Genomic DNA, 24296 nt, shown 5'->3' with positions numbered 1-24296 from the left:
TTAATTTCACACGTACACCTTCCATCATCTATTAACAAGCTACCCAAATATTTAAAACATTTCACATTCTCCAGTTGTTTTTGGTCTATCTTTATTGTGACTGGAGTTGGTTGTCTCAAAATTTTCATTACTTTTGTTTTTTTCCACAGTTTTTTACCTTTTTTCCACACTTTTACAAAAAAAAAAAGTAAAGCTATCCCTGTAACAGGCCATGAAGGCATATAGGGTTGTGAGACGCTGAGGGTCCCATATTATCTAGACAATCGGCTCAAAGATGGTGGTAAGGTTGTCAGCCTTACACGCCAGCCACGCTTTACTCCCCAGGAAAATTATTTAATTAATCCTTGGTACTCATTTCTGTTAGAGGCTGAGTCAACTCCAGGGCCATAGTGCAGCTAGAAGGCTTAGGTCAATTGAAAAAATCCAATGACCTCATCAGGACTTGAACCCCCGACCTTCCGGCTTGTAGCATAGCCCCTCAACCAACTGCGCTACTGCGTGCCCCCAAGTTACTTTTATATTACAGTCAATTTCAATTAACTTTACTTCTATTTTTTAATATCTAAAATAAATTGCTGAGTACCTTGTATAAACCTGGTTTACCATCAGAAACCTTCTCAACCTTTGTGGGAACACATGGTCTTATAAACTTCACACCATGTTCTGTCATGTGCTCGCCAATCATCTCTGCAAGCTGCTGGTCAAACCCACGAAGCAATATACTTCGCACCTGAAGGAAATAATAACTGAAAATAATACAACTGAATACTGCATAATGCTACTTTTCCATTTATGAGAGTTCTGACAAGGTTTCCATGATTTTTCTCATTTCTTGTAAGCTACTGCTGGAGAAGCACCTTCAAATAAGCTAGAACAGCCACAGAAACAAGAGTGGATAGATAAAAGCTGCCAGGCAAGTTAACACCTCAAAAATGCCCGAGCATAAGAAAATACACAATGCTATTCACATATTTATGCCACTAAAATACTCTGCAATTTTGTATGTACTTAAGAATACAACTACAAAGGCTCATTTCCATCTCAAAACTAAATGCTGGTTTAAACTGGAAAAAATAGCGCAAACCATAGTTTCTCAAGATACTTCTGTTAAGAATTTCTTGCATAAAATTTGATTCAAATCTGAGGCTTCAGAACTTGAAAAATAACAGTTGAAGAAACAGAATTGTTTCATTTTGGTCTGTTACACTATTAATCACCAACTGTCAATAGATTATGATGATTATGTCATGATTTGTTGTAAGTGCCTCTGAAGATGGTTCCTTGGAACCGAAACATGTAAGGCAGACGAGATAAATAAGTGACCAAAATATATATTGTTGCACTTGACGGATAATCTATTGACAATTGGTGAAGAAACAGAGTTTATCAGCAAGGTACTGTATTGTGTGTTTATGTTTACGACTAATGCTACACAAACACTGCCACCACATCTACTAACTTTATGACAAAAATAAATCAGAGCAATGTTTAATTTTAGAAAAAAACACAGGCATGCATAAAAAATACATTCATGTGCATGCAACAATACATACACAACAGAATGACATACAAACAAACTACGTGGTTTTAATCTGCAAGCGAACTATACTGACTGAGCAACCACCGCTTGTTGACAAAGTCAGTGCCAACTTTAGTGTCTAGAAGGTGTTGCGTGGTCAGAGCAACGAATCCCCACAGCTGTTAAGTTCAGTTTTCTAGACCGGAGTCACTATTTCCTTGATATAGCTCCTCAGTTATCCTCACGAGGCTGATTGGACCTCGTTCCAGACCCACTACTTCTCAGAAAATCTAGTAGCGCCGGGAATCGAACCCAGACCTCTGGATCTGTAGCCAGGAACTCCGACCACTAGACCACAAAGGTGGTCCACAGAATGACATACAGTAACATAAATTTTAAATATCCTGAGATGAAGAAATAAATCACATGAAAATGGGATACAGAAAGTCCTCCAAAGTTTGAAACAATAATCACACCAAGAGTGTGTCTCATGGATCAACCTCCTCCACATATCTCCCCAGCTGTTACACTTCTGCCTTCAGCATACTTCCCTCTACTCCAGCCAGTCATGTGACCCTCCTGTTCATATGAATATCAGTACAGATGATCTTTGCTAGTGACAAGTGCCTTTGGCTAGTTGATATAAGCCACAGGGTGCTAGCATGGAATACAAAAGCAGGAAGAAAGGGGATAAGTTCATCATCATCCATGGTTCTTTCAGAGCAGTTGCAATACTATTTCTTCACCTCCATCTTGTGAATGCATATAAGCACAATTACAAAACTAACACACAATTCATTAACTACCACTTGTCATTTTCTAGCTTTTATATTTTTGGAAACACTGCGAACTATTTGGATGATCAAGAATTCTGAATAAGTAAAGATCGGAGGAAATAAACCAGTTCTTGTTTATTCTAACATAGTATCTCAATATAATCATACCCTGTCAATATTCAATGAAGGTACTGCACCTCCATAACAGTCAGACATGTGTATACCAACATCATAAGCATTGTTTGAAGCATCGGGTGGGCCCTCCAACCTCTGTTTCCCCATACTGTACGAGTACTACATGATTTTACATATTTGGATTATTTAATTTCCCACATATAAAATATATCATGTCACTGCAGACTGATTAACTAATGACACAATCTACTTGTGTCGACCTGTTATTTTAGTTACCATGCAATTGCAATAAAACTAATTCAACATTCCTACTCAATATATACCTGTCATCCAATTCTGCAGTCATACTGATGCATTTGTATGAACTGATATGCAAATACCAGTCATGCACCAATTCCCTAAATCCGCAAGTGATATGAAATTCTATAGTTGGAAGTTCACAGGCCACTGTCATCTAATAGAGATTTAGACTTACTCAAACAGTCATCAAACAGTAAAAACGTGAATGATTTATAACATTTATATAAGCGCGGTTGTAACTGTATTTGTCGTAGTTGTAACTCTATTCACTGTGTGTAGTGTCTCCTTTATTGTTTGTGTAGTTTTGTGTGCTGTGCTTTGTTTGAGTGTGGCGTGTTATTTTGTGTGATGTGTGTTATTTATGTGTTGTGTCTTATTCCAGTACCACTGCCACCAGGTAAAAACTCATTTGCAGTTTAAATACATAAATAATAATAATAATAATATTTAATTCCTTTCCTTCCATTCTTTAACATTAAAATATGTGATAAATCTTATACAGTGTATGGTAAAAAAAAAAGGTAAAGGTATCCCTGTAATAGGCAGTGGAGGCCCATAGGATTATGAAATGTTGAGGTTCCCATATTTTCTAGACAATCGGTTCATAGATGGTGGTAAGGTTTTCAGCCTTACCTGCCATCCGCCCTTTACCCCCAAGAATATTCCTGGTACTCATTTCTGTTACAGGCTGAGTCAACCCCAAGGCCATAGTGCAGCTGGAAGGATTAGGTAAATTGAAAAAATCCACCTCATTGGGATTCAATCCCGCGACCTTCCAGCTTGTAGCACACTGCCTCAACCAACTACACTACCGCGTGCCCCTCAGTGTATGGTAACTGTGGAAACTATTACACAGTCACAAATTCATTAAAAGGAAAAAGAGTTAGTTCTATTGCTACTGTACAACACTGTTATAAATGACTATGGTATACAACAGCAAACACAGATACATTACAATGCTTCGTCCTACACAGTGAGACAGGATAAAGCTACGATGTAAGAAAACACTTCACGTTAAAAATATGGAACATTACTGCCTAGAGGTAAGGCAATGAACATCCAAACAAAACATCTCAGCTTCAGGTTTCAGTGCAGATTTTTCCATAAGCTTTTCCTTCTCTCATCTGTGACAAATGTAAAAACTTTTTGAAAGTCAGAATCCCTGCAGTTTACATTATGCTGTAGGTTCCTCTATTGTACTGTTCTCAACTCACCATGACTGTACAGTCCACACCAATTCCATGAAGAAACCCTGCACATTCCAGAGCAATATATGAAGCACCCACAACCAGGCATTTTCCTGGATGGTATTTAAGGGAAAACAAATCATCCGATGTTATGCCATATTCTTTTGCTCCTGGTATATCAGGGTATTTGGGTCGTCCTCCAACAGCTATAATGAAATCTCTTGCAGTTATATGCTGTATTTTATTTTTCTTATCAGTCACCTAAAAATAAAACAAAATTATGCAAATTTAAGATCTGACGTTATCACAGACCTGCATATTCACACTGTAGTCTTCTGTGTAATGAGATCCTGTCGGTGACTGGAAGGCAGATACCAGCATTTATTAGGAAGATGGTAATATTGTCATGTGTTAGTGACTAGACATGGGGTTTGGAATGTTAATTGAATTTAATGAATATGTACAATTTGTAACTACAGGTAAAATTAAATTCGCTTAGTAGGGGGTGGAGTCCAACTGGTTCCACTCAGCACGGCAGCCACTGATTGGCCTATTGTACCTGCCCCGGGTGATTATGATGATGGAGAATTTGGGGGAATGAAGATTCGCGGGGGAAACCAACGTACTCAGAGGAAACCCACCCCAGTGCCACTTTTTCCGCCACAAATCCCACTTGACCAGACCAGGGATCAAACCCTAACAGTAGCCACCTTGCCTGCATAAAAACTGTCTGACATGAGCTTCACAAATACAACACAAATCCATGGTAGGGCTGGAACTGCTAAACCTCTCACTACTGAAAGTAATGCTCAGGCATGTAAATGGTGTCACGACCTGGACATCACTCAACTGGAACCGCATGGTATGGCGATATGGTCAGATGGGTAGTCCTTTACGCTGTTCCCTACATCAGGATGAGTTTATGTTTGGAGAACATCCAAGGAAGACTACAATTTGGAATACCCCATTCCTACAGTGAAACACGGGGGTTCTGTGACAGTTTGGGCGGCAGTGTCATGGTTTCCTTTTGGTCCCATTATGACACTTCATGGCCAAAATACTGCATGGGAGTATGCAGACAAGTTCGGTAATCACATGCATCCCATGATCCTAACATTATTTCTGAACAACAGTGCAGTTTTCCAAGACGGGAATGCCCAAAATCAAACAGCTGGAACTGTTCAGTCATGGTCTGAACAGCATGAACCACTCAAGTCAGTTTTGGAGACCAGAGTGAGGAACAGATTCCCACCTCCAACATCTCTAAAGAAACTTGTAGATGTTCTTCAAGAATAATGGTATACATTTCAGCTAGAGACTGTTCAAAACTTGTATGAGTCCATTCCAAGAAGGACTGCAGCTGTACTGAAGGCAAAGGGAAGCCCAACACCATATTAATAAAGCAATGTATGCTGTATCTCTAGTGTTTCCATTATTTTGTACAATCCTTGTATGTAGTTTAAAGATGTAATCACACTGGCAAATGGAGCTGGATTGTATTCAATTTCATGAAATGTAAATACATCCTAATATTCTGAAGTTATCAGTCTATGTACGAATCAATCTGTCTTACTAGCTCAGCATTTGCTGCGGCTCTGTCTTAATAATCACAAGCCAACAATGAAATATCACTACAAACAATACCTTACTTTTAGTTTATTTAATGACATTGTGTCAGATGCAGGGATTAAACTCTATTAAATAAGAATGACCAGATTTGCAGATGGTTATATGCATGACTGAACTGAGAGCAAACACAAGACAGCTGGTCCACCAGTCAGTATCTCATTTGGGAAGCACCCTCCCCAAAAGGAATGCACATTTTGTGATATTAGTGGAGAATACAGTATGAAATCAGAAAAAAAAATCCTCTAACCAGGAACTGTACCCCTGACTAAGAGACAGGCCACAAATTCTTCACCTGAAGTTTATTGTGCACACAGAGGACTGTCGAAAAGTATATTTATGTTTGCAGAAATAACTCTCTAAACCAATTAACTATCTAATTTAAATCTTTGCTATCCAACTTTCATTTCATTTATGCCAAATCCTCTGAAATTTTAATATTTATCAACTCATATCACTAGCTAAAAATCCTGTAGAATATGTCTATCTTCAAAACGGTGCAGCCAAAGACCTTTCTTTAATTTCCATTAGGAATGGACCAAAATAATGTAAACTTATAAATTACCTGATGTGAGGCATACAGCTTATGTCATTCCTGTCATGAATTTTATATGGGTCATTTCAATATAACTTACGCTGAAACTTGTAGTTCTAAATTGCCACATTTCTGTCCATTATCACTGTCCTACATATTGCCCACGGTCACTATTATGGCACATAATTAGCAACATTGCTATACCCAAAACTCACATGATTATTATGCTGGTGAATCGTTGCATGTTTTCAAGCAGGTGGTCTCTCTATTAACAACCCTTTACCTACACATCAAGTAACAAGTACTTTTGACCCTACATATCATTAGAACAATCTGAAGACATTTGCATCATTACTTGAATTACTTTTAAATTACCTATTTGAAGAGCAGTGGTCATTAGGTGCACCACATGCCATAACATTAAAAAACCCTGCACTTTTTCCATACAGGTTCTTCATGTGTTTACGATTCTCAGAATAATCAGCAATTATTTCCCTTAACAATGTTAACCAACTGGTCCTCATAATTGAGATGCAGCATGTTTTCTATGAGGCAGAAACTGAATACTAAAATATTATTTAGCTTATTTTTCTCAGAATAAATGGCAATTACTTTCGTAAACAGCATTAACCAGTCGGTTTCTCTAACTGGGAACTGAACTGTTAAATCTTACTCAGATAAACTTCAGTCATGATCAAATCATAAACTTACTTTTACAGTATGAGCATCGACAAACTGTGCATAAGCATTCAGATAGGTGACACTCCTTTCTCTTAACACTTTACGATAGCCAAAGTTCAAAGACTTGACATACTTCTGAACTTCATCCACCATACTCGACCAGTCGTGTAACACTGAAACAATAAAATTATACATTGCACTAGCCACTGAAAGCTTATACAGAGAGAAGAAAAATGTGCTGAGACTTGAATTGTCTTCTTGACTGCTAATCACAATGCAGAATTAATATATACCTTGTTCTGGTACTTGCCAACCAAATGCTGCGGCATCCTTCAAGTCTTCTCCTATTATTGCTGCCTTGTGCATCAATTTCTTTGGGATGCAACCCACATTGACACATGTGCCACCAAGCCCCCATGTGGTTCCCTGTGGGGATGGCACCACAAAGTCACACACTGCGACCTTCTTACCAATTGAAGCTGCTTCCTGAAGGAATGATGAAACATATCACATCAGCACTATGGAAATTCATTACATTCACTGAAATCTTTCAATTTTTCTTCAGTTCTCAATTTTCATAAATGTACTTCATTTTTGCTTATGGCTCAACCATGTCGAGTTCTTGTGCAACACAATATGTTCATATGAGCATCAGTAAAACATAACACTTCATGCTTCAGTTTCCAAGGTCAACAGAGAAAAACATTATTTTACTCTTCCACATTTGAAGAATGTGCTCTTTACTTATAGACCACTTTAGAGCTTCTTAATGTGTCTGAAAGGCAAACACTTCAGTGACTCAACAGGAATCAAGAATTCCATGTAATTAACTGCTATGAATTTTTACAACCTTTTATGACTTCCAGTTAATCCATTTTATGCCCTGGCTATACTATGCTGTTTACAAAACAACAAACTTTCAGATTTAAATTGCACCAGTAACAATCAAAATAATAATGCATGAATAAAATAATACAGCTCAAAACAATTATTTACTTTTGAGGCTGCAAGTCCTCCTGACCCACCACCAATGACAATGAGGTCAAAGTCATAATGCACACCAGACAATAATTCACCCAGTCTACCATCTGCATGGGCTTGGATTGTTGCATCGCAACCTCCAACATGCTTTCCATTAACAAACACATTTGGTACAGTTTTCTGCTTCGTTTTTTCAAAAAGAGCTTGTTGTATTGCAACTCCATCTTCTGTAACATGACACAACAGGGTAAGTAAACATCCTATCATTATCAATTTTTTCTGAAATTCAAAAATCATGATTAAAGTGAAGTGAGAAGTGTTAAGGATGGGAGGATTAGTGTAGTAGTGTAGTAAAGCGAAATGAAGGGAAAATTAGAACATAACATTACGCATTCATTGCTGTTAGTTTATTGTACATTATGTCAATTCTCTACTAATGTTGTGGGCTCTGTTTTGTTTGAAAGTGTTTATGTGTATTATTTGTCTGTCTTATTGTAGTACCACTGCCACCGGGTGAAAACCCATTTGCAGTTAAATAATAATAAATATAATCGTGTTATCAATATATAATAATGATGTATACCCTCTCAATACTTACCCGCTTAATACCATATTTAAGTGACTTACTTCAAGGCCTTGGAATCCTGTATAAATGTCCATAAGAGCAAAATTACCTGGAAAGTCTGAGTGAGATATGAGATGTAGCTCTTTGGGCCTTCACTGTGCCCTGAAGACATATTTATTATTAGCAAATAAAACAAAGGGGCACAAGGGAGACAAGAAGGATATGAAAAATTATAGACCAATATCCTTTGTGTGCTTTCTCGAAAATCTTGGAAAAAGTTGATGCATAATAGGTTACTCTCCTTTGACAAGAAATACCACATTAACAGTGACACAACATAGATTTAGGATGAATAGGTCGACTGAGACTGCAATTTACTCTTTTCTAGTAAACATACAGGAATCAGCTGAGAAAAAAGAAAAACGGGTCGGAATTTTTTGTGATTTAACTAAAGCATATGATGCCATAAATCATGACACCTTACTTTCTAAATTACAAACATATGGAGTTAGAGGTGTGGCAAACTTATGGTTTAAATCATATTTGGCTTACCCGAAGCAAGTTGTTGAAATAAGTTGTGATGGCAAAAAATATACATCGGCTCCAAGAGAAATTAAATATGGAGTACCACAGGGTTCAGTGCTTGGACCATTATTATTTTTATTATACATAAAAGATCTGCCTTTGAATATCAAAGAGGTGAGGATAGTTTTGTTTGCAGATGATATAAATATTCTGGTATCAGCTGAAAAGGGACATATCCTGCAGCAAAAGTTAAATACAGCCATGAATGAGTTATATGGATGGTTCAATGCAAATAATCTTATATTGAATACTGAGAAAACAACAGCAATGGCAGTTCATAATAGACATGAAAGAGATTTGATGAAACCTCAAATCAAATTTGGTAAAATGGAGATCTATAAATGTGAAATAACCAGATGTTGGCGAGCATATGGAGTGGAAAGCATATATGATGTTCTTAAGCTCAAAACTTCATAAAGTCTGTTACATGATAAAATCCCTTGGGGATGTAACAGACAGGTTATAAGGAGTATTTACTTTGCTCACTTCCATGCTTATTTGAAGTATGGTTTAATTTTCTGAGGTAGCGACCCAAAAAGTAAAATTATATTTAAACTTCAGAAACGAATTGTTAGAATAATTAGTAGTGTGAGTAGATTAGCATCATGTAGACAACTTTTTTAGGATTTAAACCTACTTCCACTACCTTGTATGTATATATTTGGAATAGTATGCCATGTTAAACTACATTTAGAAAAGTTAGAACAAATTAACATAGTTCATAATCACAATACATGCCAGGTTAAAACTCCATGCTCAGTTTTGCAGAACAAATGCCTATAAGAAAGGAGTACTGAACATGGGAATAAAATTATACAATAAAATACCAAATAAAATTAGGGAGATAGAAAAAATGAGACAGTTTAAAAAAGTAATGAGGTCATATTTGGTACAACATATGTTTTATTCTGTAGAGGAATATATGTTAAATTAAAGATGGTATGTTTGTGAAAGGGAGGTATTTATTTTTAATTATAGAAATTGAACTATTGTATGTTTAATGTGTATGGAACGTTTCCTATGACAGTGATTTGATGAGGAAGGAAGAATGAATTGGTTGATTGATCGACTGATTGATTGATTGATGTGAAATGGATTGAACTGGTTACTCTGTTGGGGCATTTATGTTGTCTTAAATTTTTAATATAGTTTTATATGGTAGTTGGACATGTAAACAATTTGTGCATGTAGTTAAATATTATAGTATTGTTGACTTTTATACAAATAATTTGACTTGTTCTATATCTGGAGGCTGTATTGCAAAATGTGGATTTCTGGAACCAATAAAAATATGAATTACAGATTGTTGTTAACGGAATGCTATTTTCTTTTGGATTCTGAAAGTTATCACATTCACTGCCATCATCATAATCATGCTCATTTCACAGATCAGGCCTATTTCACCTGATAAGGATATCACAAAATATGGAATCTTCCTGTCTTTCAGATGTCTTCCACTGATATTTCATATTCTTTAAAGGAAAAAGGATTAAACTTTAGAGGAATAGTAGCATTATGGCAAAACAGTTATGTACATTTTACTTAAGTAGGAGACATTAGGAAACATATTTAAGTTTGGTGAAGGGGAGAATGAAAATACTGTTCATCACATTTATGACCTAGGTCTATTTGGTGCCTGGTCTGTTATGATACAAAATCTGTAGTATTGCAAGGTCAGAATAATTTCAAAGAAGGTGTCACATATGAATTCAGGAAGGAGACCTCCTATCAAACACAGGGAAAGAAACATCGTTTGAGAGGTAATAGTAATTCTAACAAGTAAAGCTGTCCTGTTGCACATCTGACTGCATTCTAATGCCATGATGAGACTACGCATCAGTTCAGGTAGAGTCTTAAATTGGTAAAACCTCTGCTGGGAGATATGCACTGAAATCCTTGAAGAGTGGAGTCCCAGGAAAATTGTGCAAATAGAAGAAATAAGGTTAGGGAATATTCAACTACAGAGAGGTTAATTTTTTAATAATAAATTAAAGAAATTGATCCTTCTGGAAATCAATGACCTTCGAACATGACACGGATATTTGTGTGGTTACATTTCTTAATTTACATGTGCTTCAGTTTATGTAAATGTGTGACACTGAGGATTTGTGTTCACTTATGATCTTAGGATAGATGAAACTAGTTTACATACAAATTTGTGACAAGTGACAATTTTTGCATTTTGTTCCATGCATGATTTCACATTGACTTTACAATTTCATAAATTTCTTTCTAAAGCAGATCTGTTACCAGCTCGTGACATTTTTAATTTGAGGCATAAGTGTAAAGGACACACTTCATATTGGGGTGCAGATGGAGGAGTGACAATTGGGTAGAGTGAAAAGCGTGACTTGGATACGGATAAGAAAAGGGGAACTAACATACCATTCTTTTTAATTTTTATTGCTTAATAGAACTAAGAGAATTGCTTTTTACAAAAACATGAGTGCTTTATCTTTACACTTCCCAATTTACCGAGTTAGCATCAATAGATATATAGATAATCTTCGGACATACTAACCTCCTATTAAATCCAACTCAAGTGCCTTATACTCAATGTGTATTGAGTCGAACAGACCTTTTACCTGCAAATATATAAAAACAACAATGTAATATTATGCAGAAACATTCTGAAATATCCTGTGTGAATGTGAGGCCTTAGCTTATTTAAGATTACGTCACTTGGGTCAATACTTTATGGAACCAAGTGACTATTTCGACACCCCTACGTACAAAATCGTATGCTTCATTTGAAGCGCAGGATTGTTAAGGGGATAATCAAAAGGGTAAGCACAATAGATCACTGTAGGTCGCGGTGCAAGGCCCAAGGCCCACCCCTTATTCAATCATTCAATCATTCATTCATTCATTCATTCATTCATTCGACATTCTGAAAGGAAAACTGTGATGACTGTTTTCTGGAATGTGAAGCCATGTAGAGTTCTATCTTCTGGTACATAATGCCTCCATATCCACCACTGGGAAAACCTAAAATCCTATATAATGCAATGCAGTTTGCTAGATATGGATCAACATTTAACTGGAATGTGTTGCTTCTATTGTTATTTCTACACTTTTACAATCTAAGCATTATGAGTTGCAGCCTTGATAACTGTTGCTCTAACAGTGGCTGGTTAATGAATGTTATTTTGATTCTAGTAGGAATTATTTCAACTATTAGAAAGTATAATATTTATGCCCTTAAAATTAATGCAATTTAGGAGTCACTGAAGTCAGGTAAAGTGTGTCCATGTTCCTCTGAAGTAGTTTCTAAGGTTGGAATGAGTCATTAAAAAATTTCTGAATATCATTATGTTTACAGTTACTTATCTCCAATTAATTTCATTCACAAAACACCAGTGTAAGGATAGTAGCACACCAACTATGAAATTAATTAAACATAACCACAACTTAAACAAGACCTGACACTAACAAGTTCTAGGCCACAGTCCCCATTACCACAGACTATTTCCTATGAGCCATTCAGAAGCTCATGTTACGAACTCTAATTTCTTCAAACCAGTGCAGCTGAAATGAATTGGAGTCCATCCACCTTCCACGTTTCTAAAGGTTTCTCCACCAGGACTCTGTATGCTTACACGTACAATTCCATGTTTTAAGGCTTTTTTTATGCCACCATATTTCTTCGTGATTAAATTCAGGTTTTGTTGTTTATGTCCAGTCAGTTAATCTTAATAGTATTCAATAGAATCACCTTTTCTTCATCCAAGTTATGTGTCCTGCCAGTGCCTCCAAGATTAACCAACCTTAACACTACTAGGTGACTGACACAAAACACACAGTTCCAAATTATGAAATATCCTCAGTTTCCTGCCAAATTTATCTCATCTGTGAAAAATTAAAAAAAAAAAAGGAAAACAAAGAAGTGGTACAGTTTTATGTAAGGACACATTAGTGTTATGCTGGTTCGCAAATGAACATGTGCGGCTACTCAAATGCCGCGACACTCAGGTGTCCCGAAATCTCTTTCTGGGATGACGGGGCAAAGCACTGAGATAAAACATATGAGACTGCTGTATGTCAGAGTAATGTTTAAAGAATCTGTTATCTCATTAATTACAATAAAAAAGTACTTCTTTCCAAAAATTTCAAGATACATAACCTTTTGATTTGTTTCATTCTGGTCCGTCACAATAACAATTACAAATTATAAATCACTCCGTCCAATGTGACCTGTAAGTTTTTTACTCCCATGAGCCTGCATGGTTTATGAATTTTAATCACTGACAATCTAAAAAACTTTTAATTAGCATCAAGGAATCTTATACATTTTTAAAACTTACATTCCCGGGAAACTGCTGTGTTTGTGAAACGTTCTATTCTGTGTACTGTGTGTTGTAACATATAAGTGTACATACTTTGCGTGTAAACAAATTATGTGATAGTGGTTTCCTATTTGTAGTGATGTTTGCCCTCTGAAGATGGTCCACAGAGACCGAAACATGTAAGGGTGTTAAGTTTTCATGTAGCAAAAAACTTACAGGTCACATTGGACGGAGTGATTTATAATTTGTAATACATAACCTTGTTAACACTCCAAAACACAGCCTACAAACTTGTCAGAAGTTCTCTGTATGAGAAAGATCACGGAACATTCCACCACTCTATGGTCAACAGTAAAAATACATCTTAACACAAACGTTTATAAATATTAAATGTTACATACAAGTACCACACTTTTTTATCTTCCAATTTTCTTGGACTTCTGGTCAAAAGTGCACTAAGGCAGGTTTCCTCTGAGTATCTCCGTTTCCCCTGTAATTTCTCATTCCACAAAATGCTCCACTCCTCTAATCTTTTATTAGGGGATGGTATAATTCTACAATGGACCATTCTGTGACTCAGTCTCACACCCCACCCTAAGAATAAAATTAAACTAAAAACTTCCGTTTTCTGGGATTTCTTGCCGAATCTTGGGAAGGCGTTTAGAATACATATGGGCGATAAAATATTCATAAAATTATATAAATAATCACTTACTTTAATACAAAACGGGCAATAAGATTTACTGAAGATGGTTACTCTATGATCTTTTAATAATTGGTCTACTGTTTCCGTGGCATTCATTTTGCTATGCTTCCTTTTCAGCATTGAAGTCTTCGCAGTCTGTGAAAATATATGCAAGCTCTCGTAAGTACAAGTGACATTAAAAGTAGGTTATGTTTCGCTTGCCTTTCTCTTCGATTTCACATATAACAACTTGCTGTAACGCCACAACTACTTGGAGATAAGTCACTACGCGCTTATATAACAACTCCCTGCTACATGACTTGCAAGTACAAGTGCTGAAATCCAAGTTTATTTGCAAGTCATTTAATTCATACAGTTTTAAGCTAGGTTCTCGTGCATTTCACACAATAAAAGTCCAGAACTGAGCTACAAACCCTTGAGAGCCGAGACACCGATCGAACAATAAAAAACATAAATATTAAACAGACTTAATTCTTTTCTATCAGCTTACTTCTATTTCCTGTCGATTAATAATAGGCAAAAACAGCTTTACAAATCCGTATTATTACTGACACCAAATCGTCCGTAAACATACCACACCGTACGCTCCTTTTGATTTTTTACTGCACTTCGTGGCTTTCATGACGTTTTAGTCCACAGATGGCGCTACGGGTTTATTTCATATTTTCTTAACTCTCGTGAATTAGCTTGGTCTGGAGTGTTTTAAATAGCCGAGTGACCCACAAGGGTAGTTGTGTGAGGGAAGAGGTTAAGACATATGGAGAAGTAGAACTACAACTCCATGTATTTTGAATTTCTGGTGGGTGGCCAGTTTACCTCTTGAGATAGAGGTCTCGATACCCACTTCTTGTGGAAGACGTATGGAGAAGTAGAAATACAACTCCATGTATTTTGAATTTCTGGTGGGTGGCCAGTTTACCTCTTGAGATAGAGGTCTCGATACCCACTTCTTGTGGAAGACGTATGGAGAAGTAGAAATACAACTCCATGTATTTTGAATTTCTGGTGGGTGGCCAAATTCACGTGGCACCCACATTACCCCTGAAAATAGAGGTCTCGATACCCACTTCTTGGGAAGCTAGTAGGCCCCAGACGCGGGCTGAACACTAATGAAGTTAACCTTTAACGTCCGAAGTGCCCAGTTTGTGCCAGTGATGAGTATATATTCATCGTGGCCAAAGTAACCTGTTTTGGCCAGTCGGGCATTTAAACTCCGCTAGTGGAAGCATATGCACAGTTCTAAATATTTATTTTTATATGTAGTAGTTACCAGACAGGCTTGAGCAAAACCCTAATAGAGGAATTAAAATGATACCTAAGTGAAGAACAGCAAAAAAGAATATACATATAAGTTCTGCCCAAACTCATCCACGAGCCAGTACTTTTATTGCTGATTCTGCAGATTAATGTGTTAAAACTATATAGCAAAATTCGATGTACATACCTTTTTTGTTGTTATCTGCTTGATGTATATATAGGCTGAAATGAAACCACAGAATTCGATGTCACTATGAACGCACAGAAAACAGATCGCACTCTGTATCTCAGCCATGATAACAACCGTCTGTTCACGACCGTAGAAAGGGCAATAATCTCGTGCAGCTGTAACGGGAGGTCTTAGCACTGAAGAAGGGACCTCTCTAGCTCTTTTTCTTGAATAGCCATTCTTTCATTCTTCTGTCCTTTAGTCAAAAGATTCGAAAATCTGAAGCGTGTAACAAGATGTAAGGTTTCCCAGCAGAGAACCAAATGATTTAATTGCTTCCATCTGTTTTATGAAACCAGGGTCTGCTAAAATTTGTCAAGTGTAACCAACAGAAATGAATTTATAATGCAGAACAACTCTGTGAAGTACTGGGAAAATATTTTTGCAGTACGTTTCAAAATTAAAAGAAAAAAAATGGAAAAAAGAGTATATTTCTTCGTATAAATTTTCAAATCTTCGATTATAATAGGCGACACTATTTTTTTTCTTTGCTGATACAAAAAAAGTTAATTCCATCCATTTATCATAAAAATTATGTTAGATACAGCATTTTTAAACACAATGCTTAAAATTGTTTAAGCGCCCTAACAGGAACGGACATTTACACGCAGAGTAACTACGGGCAATTAAATAAACTTCGGCCAGCTTAAGCTTACTACCATTTCAAAAGTCCGGCGTTTAAAGGTGGATAAACTGTAATATTTTATTGAAGGACATAAAGCCCTGTGTAGGCGTATAAGCCTGACAACCTTACCGCCACCTGACTGTCTAGAGAAAAATGTGGAATCCTCGATGTCTCACAACCCTATAGGTCTTCAGGACCTGTTACAGGGATAGCCTTACATTTTTTATAAGGCCTTGGCTGCAGCTGCTGAAAATATTCAGATTTTGGTTGCTTTGAACGCACAGAATAAGCAGTAGGATAGGTGTTTGTCGATGTGCTAACATATCCTCACCGTACCCAGCTGCAGATTACAACACGCGGTAGACAGGTCGGGACCCCATATGATGTGAGCTACTGAGAGCGCTGTGAAATAAGCCAAAAAATAGCATGTTTATATCCACACTGACCTCAGATCTTTCAATTTTTCCTCTTGGTGTTTATTTAACTTATCACGTAGATTTATAGTACCATGCTGTCTTAGGTCACCCATTGTCACCAGTTTTGTTTTCATGATCTGCGGTGTTTCTTCCACTATGTGATCACCAAGGTCGAGCCGGCTCTGAGGTCCTTCCAAATTAATCGTCAGTTATTTTCCGGTCTTCAATGGCAACTGAGTGTGATATTAACCATTCAAAGACCGAGTATTTATTCTGAATAATATACAAATGAAGCCCGTGCCTCACAGGAAACGGATTAAATCTCCGCTATGGAGACCAACCGGTTAATGCTGTTTACTGTGAGAACCATACAGAACACACAGATACACTGTGTGGGCAGGATGCAGAGATTTAGAACCTTAAAGCTTGTGGTACGCACCGTATTTACGCATGTATAGGCCGCACATTTTTTACCAAAAATGCAAGAGGAAAACTGGGGTGCGGCTTATATTCGAAATCACACTTCATTTAAAAAAAAATTAACGTTGCCAAATTTCGGAATAATTTCTACTCCTGAAATGATATTCCAAGAAAATTATCTTTTCTATAACTTCTGTCTGAAAATTGTGCTGCGGCCTATACATGCGTAAATAAGGTATATATATTAAGTACCGGGGTTTAAAGGGTTAAACACTTGCCCTCATCTGTTGCTGAATGTGTGCAAATTTTCACTCCCTTATATGTATTCATGGAGCATGCGCAAGGACGCATCTGACTTTATATAGTGATTGATATCTTCAGGAAAATTATGATGTTACGAAATGTTTTTGACACAAGACCTTTGTTTTATGTCTCAGCATCGGTGAGTCAGATATCTGTGTCAATTGTGTTCACACGGGGTTTGAAGACAGGACTATATTTGTGAAAAAAATGGAAGATATTTGTTCACGTGGGGGGCAAGTGGTACTATATGAGGAAGGTGAAGTTAACAAATTTGTATAGATCTGGTGGAACATGGGTAAGACATTGGCTTAGTATTTGAAAGGTACCGGGTTCGAGACCACGGTGTCTTTTGTCAATAGAAATTGAAACGGGAATAAATAAATACGATTTTTCTGCAGCTTTAACCAAGTCGCAATATATGAGGACGATTGCATACGTGTTTATGGTAGATGTTAAGGTGGTCTAGAGGTAAGGTGCCGGCATTGTAAATGAAAGGTCCATGGTTCGAAACCGCAAGAATTTTTGTAATCATATTTTTCTTGAACTATATAGCGAGATGTAACATAAGAGGAAGATTAAAGGTAAAAAATTTCCGTGGCAATGGTGGCTCATTGGTTAAATACTGGCCTAATGTGACAGAGTTCCAAGGTTCGGNAACCCTGCAGTGCCATCTGTGGATTGAAACCTGAACATTACTCCACAGGTTCAGGTTCCAATCCACAGATGGCACTGCAGGGTTTATTAATTTCTTGTTAACTCTCGGTAATGTAGCTGGTTGTCGAGTATTTACAATCCCGCATGACCGTAAGGGTGGGCATGGGCGGGTTGCCTCGGTTCCACAATGTCATCCTCAGTGACTGGCGCCCTACCACTACAAAATGAATTTTTGGAGGAGCGGCTTGGCACAGCCCAGTAAGTGAGCTCATATGTAATTAAGATGTTACATTGTATACTTCACTTCGTGGCTTTCCATGAGGTTTTTGTCAACAGAATGCGCTGCAGTTATTATACAATTTGTTGCTAACGCCCGCTCATAGAACTTGGTCTCAAATGAATAAGTCAAAGTCACCCCCTAAGGGCGGGTGGTTGGTGGGCGGAAGGTGGGCCAAAGTTTTTTTTATTTTTGATCCCATGTGGATTTTAATAAAACCCGCTTAGGTTGAGTGTCTTAATGAGCGGCCGCAAAAAAAAAGAAAAATTCTTCCCTCACCCCGGTCCCTCCCTCTATCTCTCCCTCCTCCTTTACCCTATCTCCTAACTCCTTTTCCATTTCATTTTTCACAAAAATCCTACTGGTTTTGAACCCGGGACCTTCTGAACACTAAGTTGATGTCTTACCCCTAAGCCACGAGCATCACTGAAATTTGTTTTCTTTAATCTTCCTCTTAAGCTACATCTTCGGTTATAATTCCAGAAAAATCTTATTAACTCCACTTGTATTTTATAAAACTTTCGTTGGTTCCGAACCTTGGAACTCCGTCACATTAGGCCAGTATTTTACCAATAGGCCATCAATGCCACGGAAATTTTAAACTTTAATCTTCCTCTTATGTTACATCTCGCTATATAATTCCAGAAAAATATCTTTACAAAAATTCTTCTGTTTTCGAACCACGTACTTTTCATTTTCTTCGCCGGTGCCTTACCTCTAGGCCACCACAACATCTATTTTGAAGTCTTCTGCGATCCTCCTCATATTCTACAACTTGGTTTATAGCTGCAGAAAAATCGTATTTATTTATTCCTTTTTCAATTTCTATTGACAAAAGACACCGTGGTCTCGAACCCGGTACCTTCCAAATACTAAGCCAATGTCTTACCCATGTTCCACCAGATCTATACTAATTTGTTAACTTCACCTTCCTCATATAGTACGACTTGCTTCCTACTTGCACAAATTTCTTACATTTTTTTTCCACCCACAAAAATAGTCATGTCTTCGAAACACATAACTTCTAAACCATACACCAGTGCCTTACCGAAGGCTCACCATGGTGATGACAACTATTCGCCTTCGTCTTCTACATATCTGACCGCTTCGTTTCTACAAAGTTCCTCTTTACTCCTTGCTTCGTTTCAAAGTCATTTTACGACTGACGGTTGGCCAGTCACTTTCTCTTGATTTTGAGCCCATATTATTCTGCCCAGTACTGAACTGGTGAACAAGAATATATCAGATATTCTTATTTCATTAAATGCAGTCTTAATCTTGTTGACAAGGGTGTATTTCACATTCTCGAATTCCATCATTCTAATGATAATGATAATAAATGGGAACATGAGTATTGTTGCTTACAATACATGATTTAGAATACTTAAATGTAACCGTAAAGCTGTGTTCTGTACGGCTTCTTAAGTGTAGTTTATGAGGAAATTATGGGGCTTAATTATGTATCTCTGATGGAAACAGAATTTTCTTTCAAATTTCCCCCTCTTCAGCTTTCCTAAATACACGTATTCCATGTATGCCACAATTCACAACGTTCAGTGCCTTTGGTTAAAGAGGTGTTTCATGTGAAGGAAAGGTTATGACTTTCCAGGCACTGGTGAGAAACTTTCTCCAGGTAAATAATTTGCAACCTAATCTCTTCTACTCCAGAGCTGCAGAGGCCCTTATTCCGTTATTTTTTGGAAAGGGTGAGGGACAAAGTTTAATAGCACGTCACTCAAATCCAACGCAAAGGATATGGGTGAAGTGATATTGAATTTACTTATGGTGCTGAGCCCTTCTCGAGAACCCGCCAATTGTGCAGCCACTCAAGAATTTTCCAGCCTTCTATGGAACCCGAAGGTTCATTACTGTGTTCACGAGAGCCATCCACTGGTTCCTATCCTGAGCCAGATCAATCCAATCCATTCCATCTTATATCTCTAGGATCATTTTAATATTGTCCACCCACCTATACCTTGGTCTTCCCAGTGGTCTCTTTCCTTCTGGCCTTACCACCATTACCCTATATGCATTCCTCGCCTCCCCCCATTCGTGCTACATAAGCTGCCAACCTCATCCTCCTTGACTAGTGATATTGAACACAGTTCAAAAATAGAAATAGGTTGGGGGGGGTACTCAAATTAGTTGCCATGTTAGCATACCATCTTACCGATTGTGCTCTCGGCCCTGTTGGCCATTTTGAATTTAATGTTGGATGTGTAGAGATGGCAGCAGCATGCATCATGGCGTCATTGCGGCCATTTTGCCCATCAATAACGTGGGGGTTTCACAGGGCTGTTCTTGACAGTCAATGGACATGTCCTTCAGAGGCTGAGTCATTGGTGTGCCTTGTTATGAGCAAAAACTTGATGCAGTTATATTGTCAGTAGTCCCTATTTTCTTTATTGCTAGTGGGGTGGGACTAAGTCCCGTGTACTGCAGCCACTTCGGGCCTATTGTACCAGCCCCAGATGATAGGTGAGGGTGATTGTGGAGCAATTGGTGGAATGAAGACTGGCAGTGGAAACCGAAGTACTCGGAGAAAACCTGCCCCAGCACCACTTTGTCCACCACAAATCCCACTTGACTAGACCCCGGGCCACCGCAGTGGGAAGCCAGTGACTAACCACTTGAGCTATGGTGCGGCCTAGTCCTTATTAACAGGGTGTGGTGTTGATGGACGGAGAGCTTGACCCTCGATTTTAAACATATTTTAACTTTTAACTTTAAAGTTTTAATTAATTTTAAATGGTGCTTCACTCAGTAGGAGGCTGATATAGTAAAACAGCTTATGCCTGAAGATGGCCATACAAGGCTGAAACATGTGTTAATAACAAAATGAGTGTATGAAATATGTCAGTGGCAATAACCATGGAGCTACTGAAACAGATTGAAACTAAATTACTAAGTAATTAATCGATGCAACAGTATATTTCAATTTAAAATCTCTATATAAAGTGCATTTATGTTTGATAGTGTCTGTAAGACTTGGTAGGTTTAAGTATCACTAAATATCTTAAGCTGACAGTTATGACTGTATGACTACAGCTTGTGTTAATATCACATTTACTTACTTATGGAGCTGAGCCCTTCTTGATGAGAAGCCAAATCTGCAACTACTCAAGAACTTCCCAGCATTTTATGGAACCCAAAGGTTCATTATCGTGTTCACAAGAGCCCTCCACTGGTCCTTATCCTCAGCCAGATCAACCAAAATTATTTCATCCCATCCTATCTCTCTAAGATCAACTTTAATATTGTCCACCCACCTACGCCTTGGTCTTCCCAGTGGTCTCTTTCCTTCTGGTTTTCCCACCAATATCCTATACACATTCCTCTTCTCCCCCATTTGTGCTGCATGCCCTGCCCACCTCATCCTCCTTAACTTGATCATTCTAATTATAGTTGGAGAATAGTACAATATGCAGTTTGTGTTACTATCACCAGGCCTTGGATATACTCTATGATTACAGTCATTTTCATTAAGGTCAAGAGTACTTTATATATGGGATTTGTTATACATGTCTCTGTTTTATGCTACCATTGAGATGTAGTATTCAGATGCATGTGACTGAGTGAGTGAGTGAGTGAGGTGTGATAGCCCAACCAGTATAGTGATGAGTATGGGCAGGATGACTATGATTATTTATGCCCTCAGAGGCAGGGTTTCTTTCTTTTCCACTTTCATTCATCACATGGAGCCACATATCCATTTGGTACGAGGTGCTTCCCTGGGATTGAAGGGACCCAGACTTGTAGCTGACAGCAACTTGAGAGCATGGAGGTGTTTCCACCTCCCACATATGTGGTCTGTCCAAAAAGGAACCAAACTTTCTTTTTAAAACATTTACTGATAAGCTTACAACTTAATAAGACTTTTCTCCTTCAAAGTACTCCCCTCCACTGTCTGTACACCGCTTCCAACGTTTTTCCCAGCTCTGGAACACGTTTTGCGGGATAGTGCATAGGTCCCATAGCAAATTTTCTTCTAGCTCTTCTACTGTCTGAAATCAGTGACCTTTCAGAGTGGATTTCAACTTTGGGAAGAAAAACAAAATCTGCAGGACCAAATCTGGAGAGGAGGGTGGTTGGGGGATGCTTTGCCAAAAATTCACGGATGAGGAGCGACATGTGAGCAGTAACATTGTTGTGGTGCAGCAACCAGGTCTCATTTCTTCACCCCTCACTCCTCTTCCTTTGCTCTGCCTCCCTCAAACGCGGCGATGACTTTCCCACCCAGTGCAATGATTGAGCCTTTGTTTCGATATCGTAGCCGTACACCCATGTTTCATCACCTGTTATGACATTTTTCAGAAAGTTTTCATCAACATTTGAACGATCAAACAGCTCCTGACTGACCATGACACGGTTCACTTTTTGCTTATCTATCAAAAGACGGCACAAACTTTTTACCAACACAATGCATCTCCAGTTTTTCAGTCAAAATTGTGTGGCATAAACTTTTACTGATGCTTACTTCTTCAGGAACTTCACCGACAGTTAGGCAGCGATTTTCATGAATCACAGCTTGCACTTTCTCAACATGATCATCGTCCGTCCAGGTTTGGGATCGTCTTTGATGGACATTCTGCTGGATTTGAAACATTGGTACCATTGATAACATTGTGTACAGCTTAAACAGTCCTCACCATAAGCTTGCTTCAAAATCTGAAAAGTCTCAGTAAAAGTTTTTGCCAATTTGAAACAGAATTTCACGCAAACACGTTGCTCTTCAAAGTCCTTCATATTTCAACTTGCAAAAATCGCAAAAGGCACAAGAGGCAGGTTCACTCTACCCCATGTACCCCATGCATGATCGAGCATGTGTCAGGTTAAAGCTTAAGGTCGCCACTACACAGTGCCACTGTAGCGAGTCACTTGTGTTGGCTCATTGGCACCCTATTTAACACACTTGGGTTCTTTTTTGGACAGACCATGTACATCTCTATGACGAGTCCCAAGTGAACATGATACTTCTCAGACTCTGCAAGACTCTAGTAGGTGGTGCTACCACACGCTATAAGTCTCCATTTCAAGTAACTGCCTCTGATCATACTTATATACAACCTATGTGTACTGTACATTATGTGCCCTGTATTGAGTATAAGACTTTTAAAATAGAAAACCTTAAGGATCTTTTAGAGATATATTTTCTTATAGCAGAGTTTCAGCAATTCTGTGTCATATTATGGACTGATTGTTAAGATTTTATAATTATGAGGAGCAAGATATAATTTGAAATATTTAAAAAAAAATGTATGCACACAGGATGCACATATGAACATTACAAATCACGGAGCAATTTAATGAGGGTGTTCTGTGACAAACCATTCCAGGACTCGTTTCACATGGCTCAACAGAATAGAAATAAGGATTTCAGGTACAATGAATGACATTCCTAAATGTCATAAAAGTGAAGGTTTGAAGTAATGTGATTAGATGCTGCTGAAGAATTGGAACATCTAATAAAATGAGATGATACTGCACATGTAAACATTTCTTTGGCAAATAACGTTATTTCTAAAAGCAAAGTGGTTAATGTGTTTAGCGATATACAAAATCCTATAAAATTTACAAAATTATAAGCATTCATCACTTTTGGTTGATTTTATTCACCAGAAAGTCTTGAGATTATGTATTACCCATAAAAATATTCATGTAAAATTACAACAAACATTTATATGGTAAGTTCAGTTGGTGATCATAGGGCAAAAACAGTATCAGCTGTAGTCAGACTGTGTTCTTCTCAGTTGTGACAATATGTGCTCCTGCAAGTGGATATCAAAGTTCTGGAGGAGCATCACGCCTTCACATTCACAGCAGAAGTGTAGACGTGCATTTCTGCTCTAAACATTGAGGCAACATAAGAGTACTCTTCTTAATTGCTGCTACAAGACTGTATGGTGCAACATGGACTAATCACTGATGTGAAAACTGCAAATCTAATATCAACTGTAATTACCAATTAAATGTAAGAGAAATTGTAGGTAAGTCACTGAGGCAAAAGCACAGGATGAGTTAATGACCTGTGAGTTTATCATTGATACAAATGGCTTGTACAGTAGCATCTTCTCAGAATTCATAATCAGAAACATCAATATCAACATAAGCCCAGTGTTTAGCAGATAAGAAATTTCTTACAGTGAAAACTTTCATTTGAATTTTTACAAGAAAATGTTTTGGGCCAAACACAGGTCTTGTAAGTCGCAGTGCACCTGAAAAACAAAAAACCA

General features: G+C 37.8%; 2 protein-coding genes across 4 annotated transcripts in view; both read right to left on the bottom strand.

The window, feature by feature from the left end:
- Positions 1–14519, bottom strand: part of LOC111864105 (thioredoxin reductase 1, cytoplasmic) — a 21872-nt gene extending 7353 nt beyond the window's left edge. The window contains exons 1-8 of one of the 3 annotated variants that reach the window (XM_023851129.2): positions 14457–14519; positions 13892–14017; positions 11412–11475; positions 7756–7967; positions 7053–7245; positions 6790–6932; positions 3945–4178; positions 584–730 (exon numbers count right to left, since the gene is read on the bottom strand). In XM_023851129.2, the coding sequence (XP_023706897.1) occupies positions 584–730; positions 3945–4178; positions 6790–6932; positions 7053–7245; positions 7756–7967; positions 11412–11475; positions 13892–14017; positions 14457–14504 (1167 nt within the window). In that variant the 5' untranslated portion in view covers positions 14505–14519. The other 2 variants (XM_023851131.2, XM_023851130.2) reach the window with 2 other exon arrangements.
- A 9558-nt stretch (positions 14520–24077) lies between these two features.
- Positions 24078–24296, bottom strand: part of LOC111864094 (fibrillin-2) — a 78157-nt gene continuing 77938 nt past the window's right edge. The window contains exon 31 of the mRNA XM_023851109.2: positions 24078–24278. Coding sequence (XP_023706877.1) covers positions 24136–24278 — 143 coding nt within the window. The 3' untranslated portion in view covers positions 24078–24135. The remainder of the gene's footprint in view (positions 24279–24296) is intronic.

The sequence above is a fragment of the Cryptotermes secundus genome, unplaced genomic scaffold (assembly GCF_002891405.2).
Source record: "Cryptotermes secundus unplaced genomic scaffold, Csec_1.0 scaffold708, whole genome shotgun sequence".
NCBI classification, from domain to species: domain Eukaryota; kingdom Metazoa; phylum Arthropoda; class Insecta; order Blattodea; family Kalotermitidae; genus Cryptotermes; species Cryptotermes secundus.
Note: the sequence above shows the minus strand (reverse complement) of the source record. Positions and strands in the feature narration are given on the sequence as shown.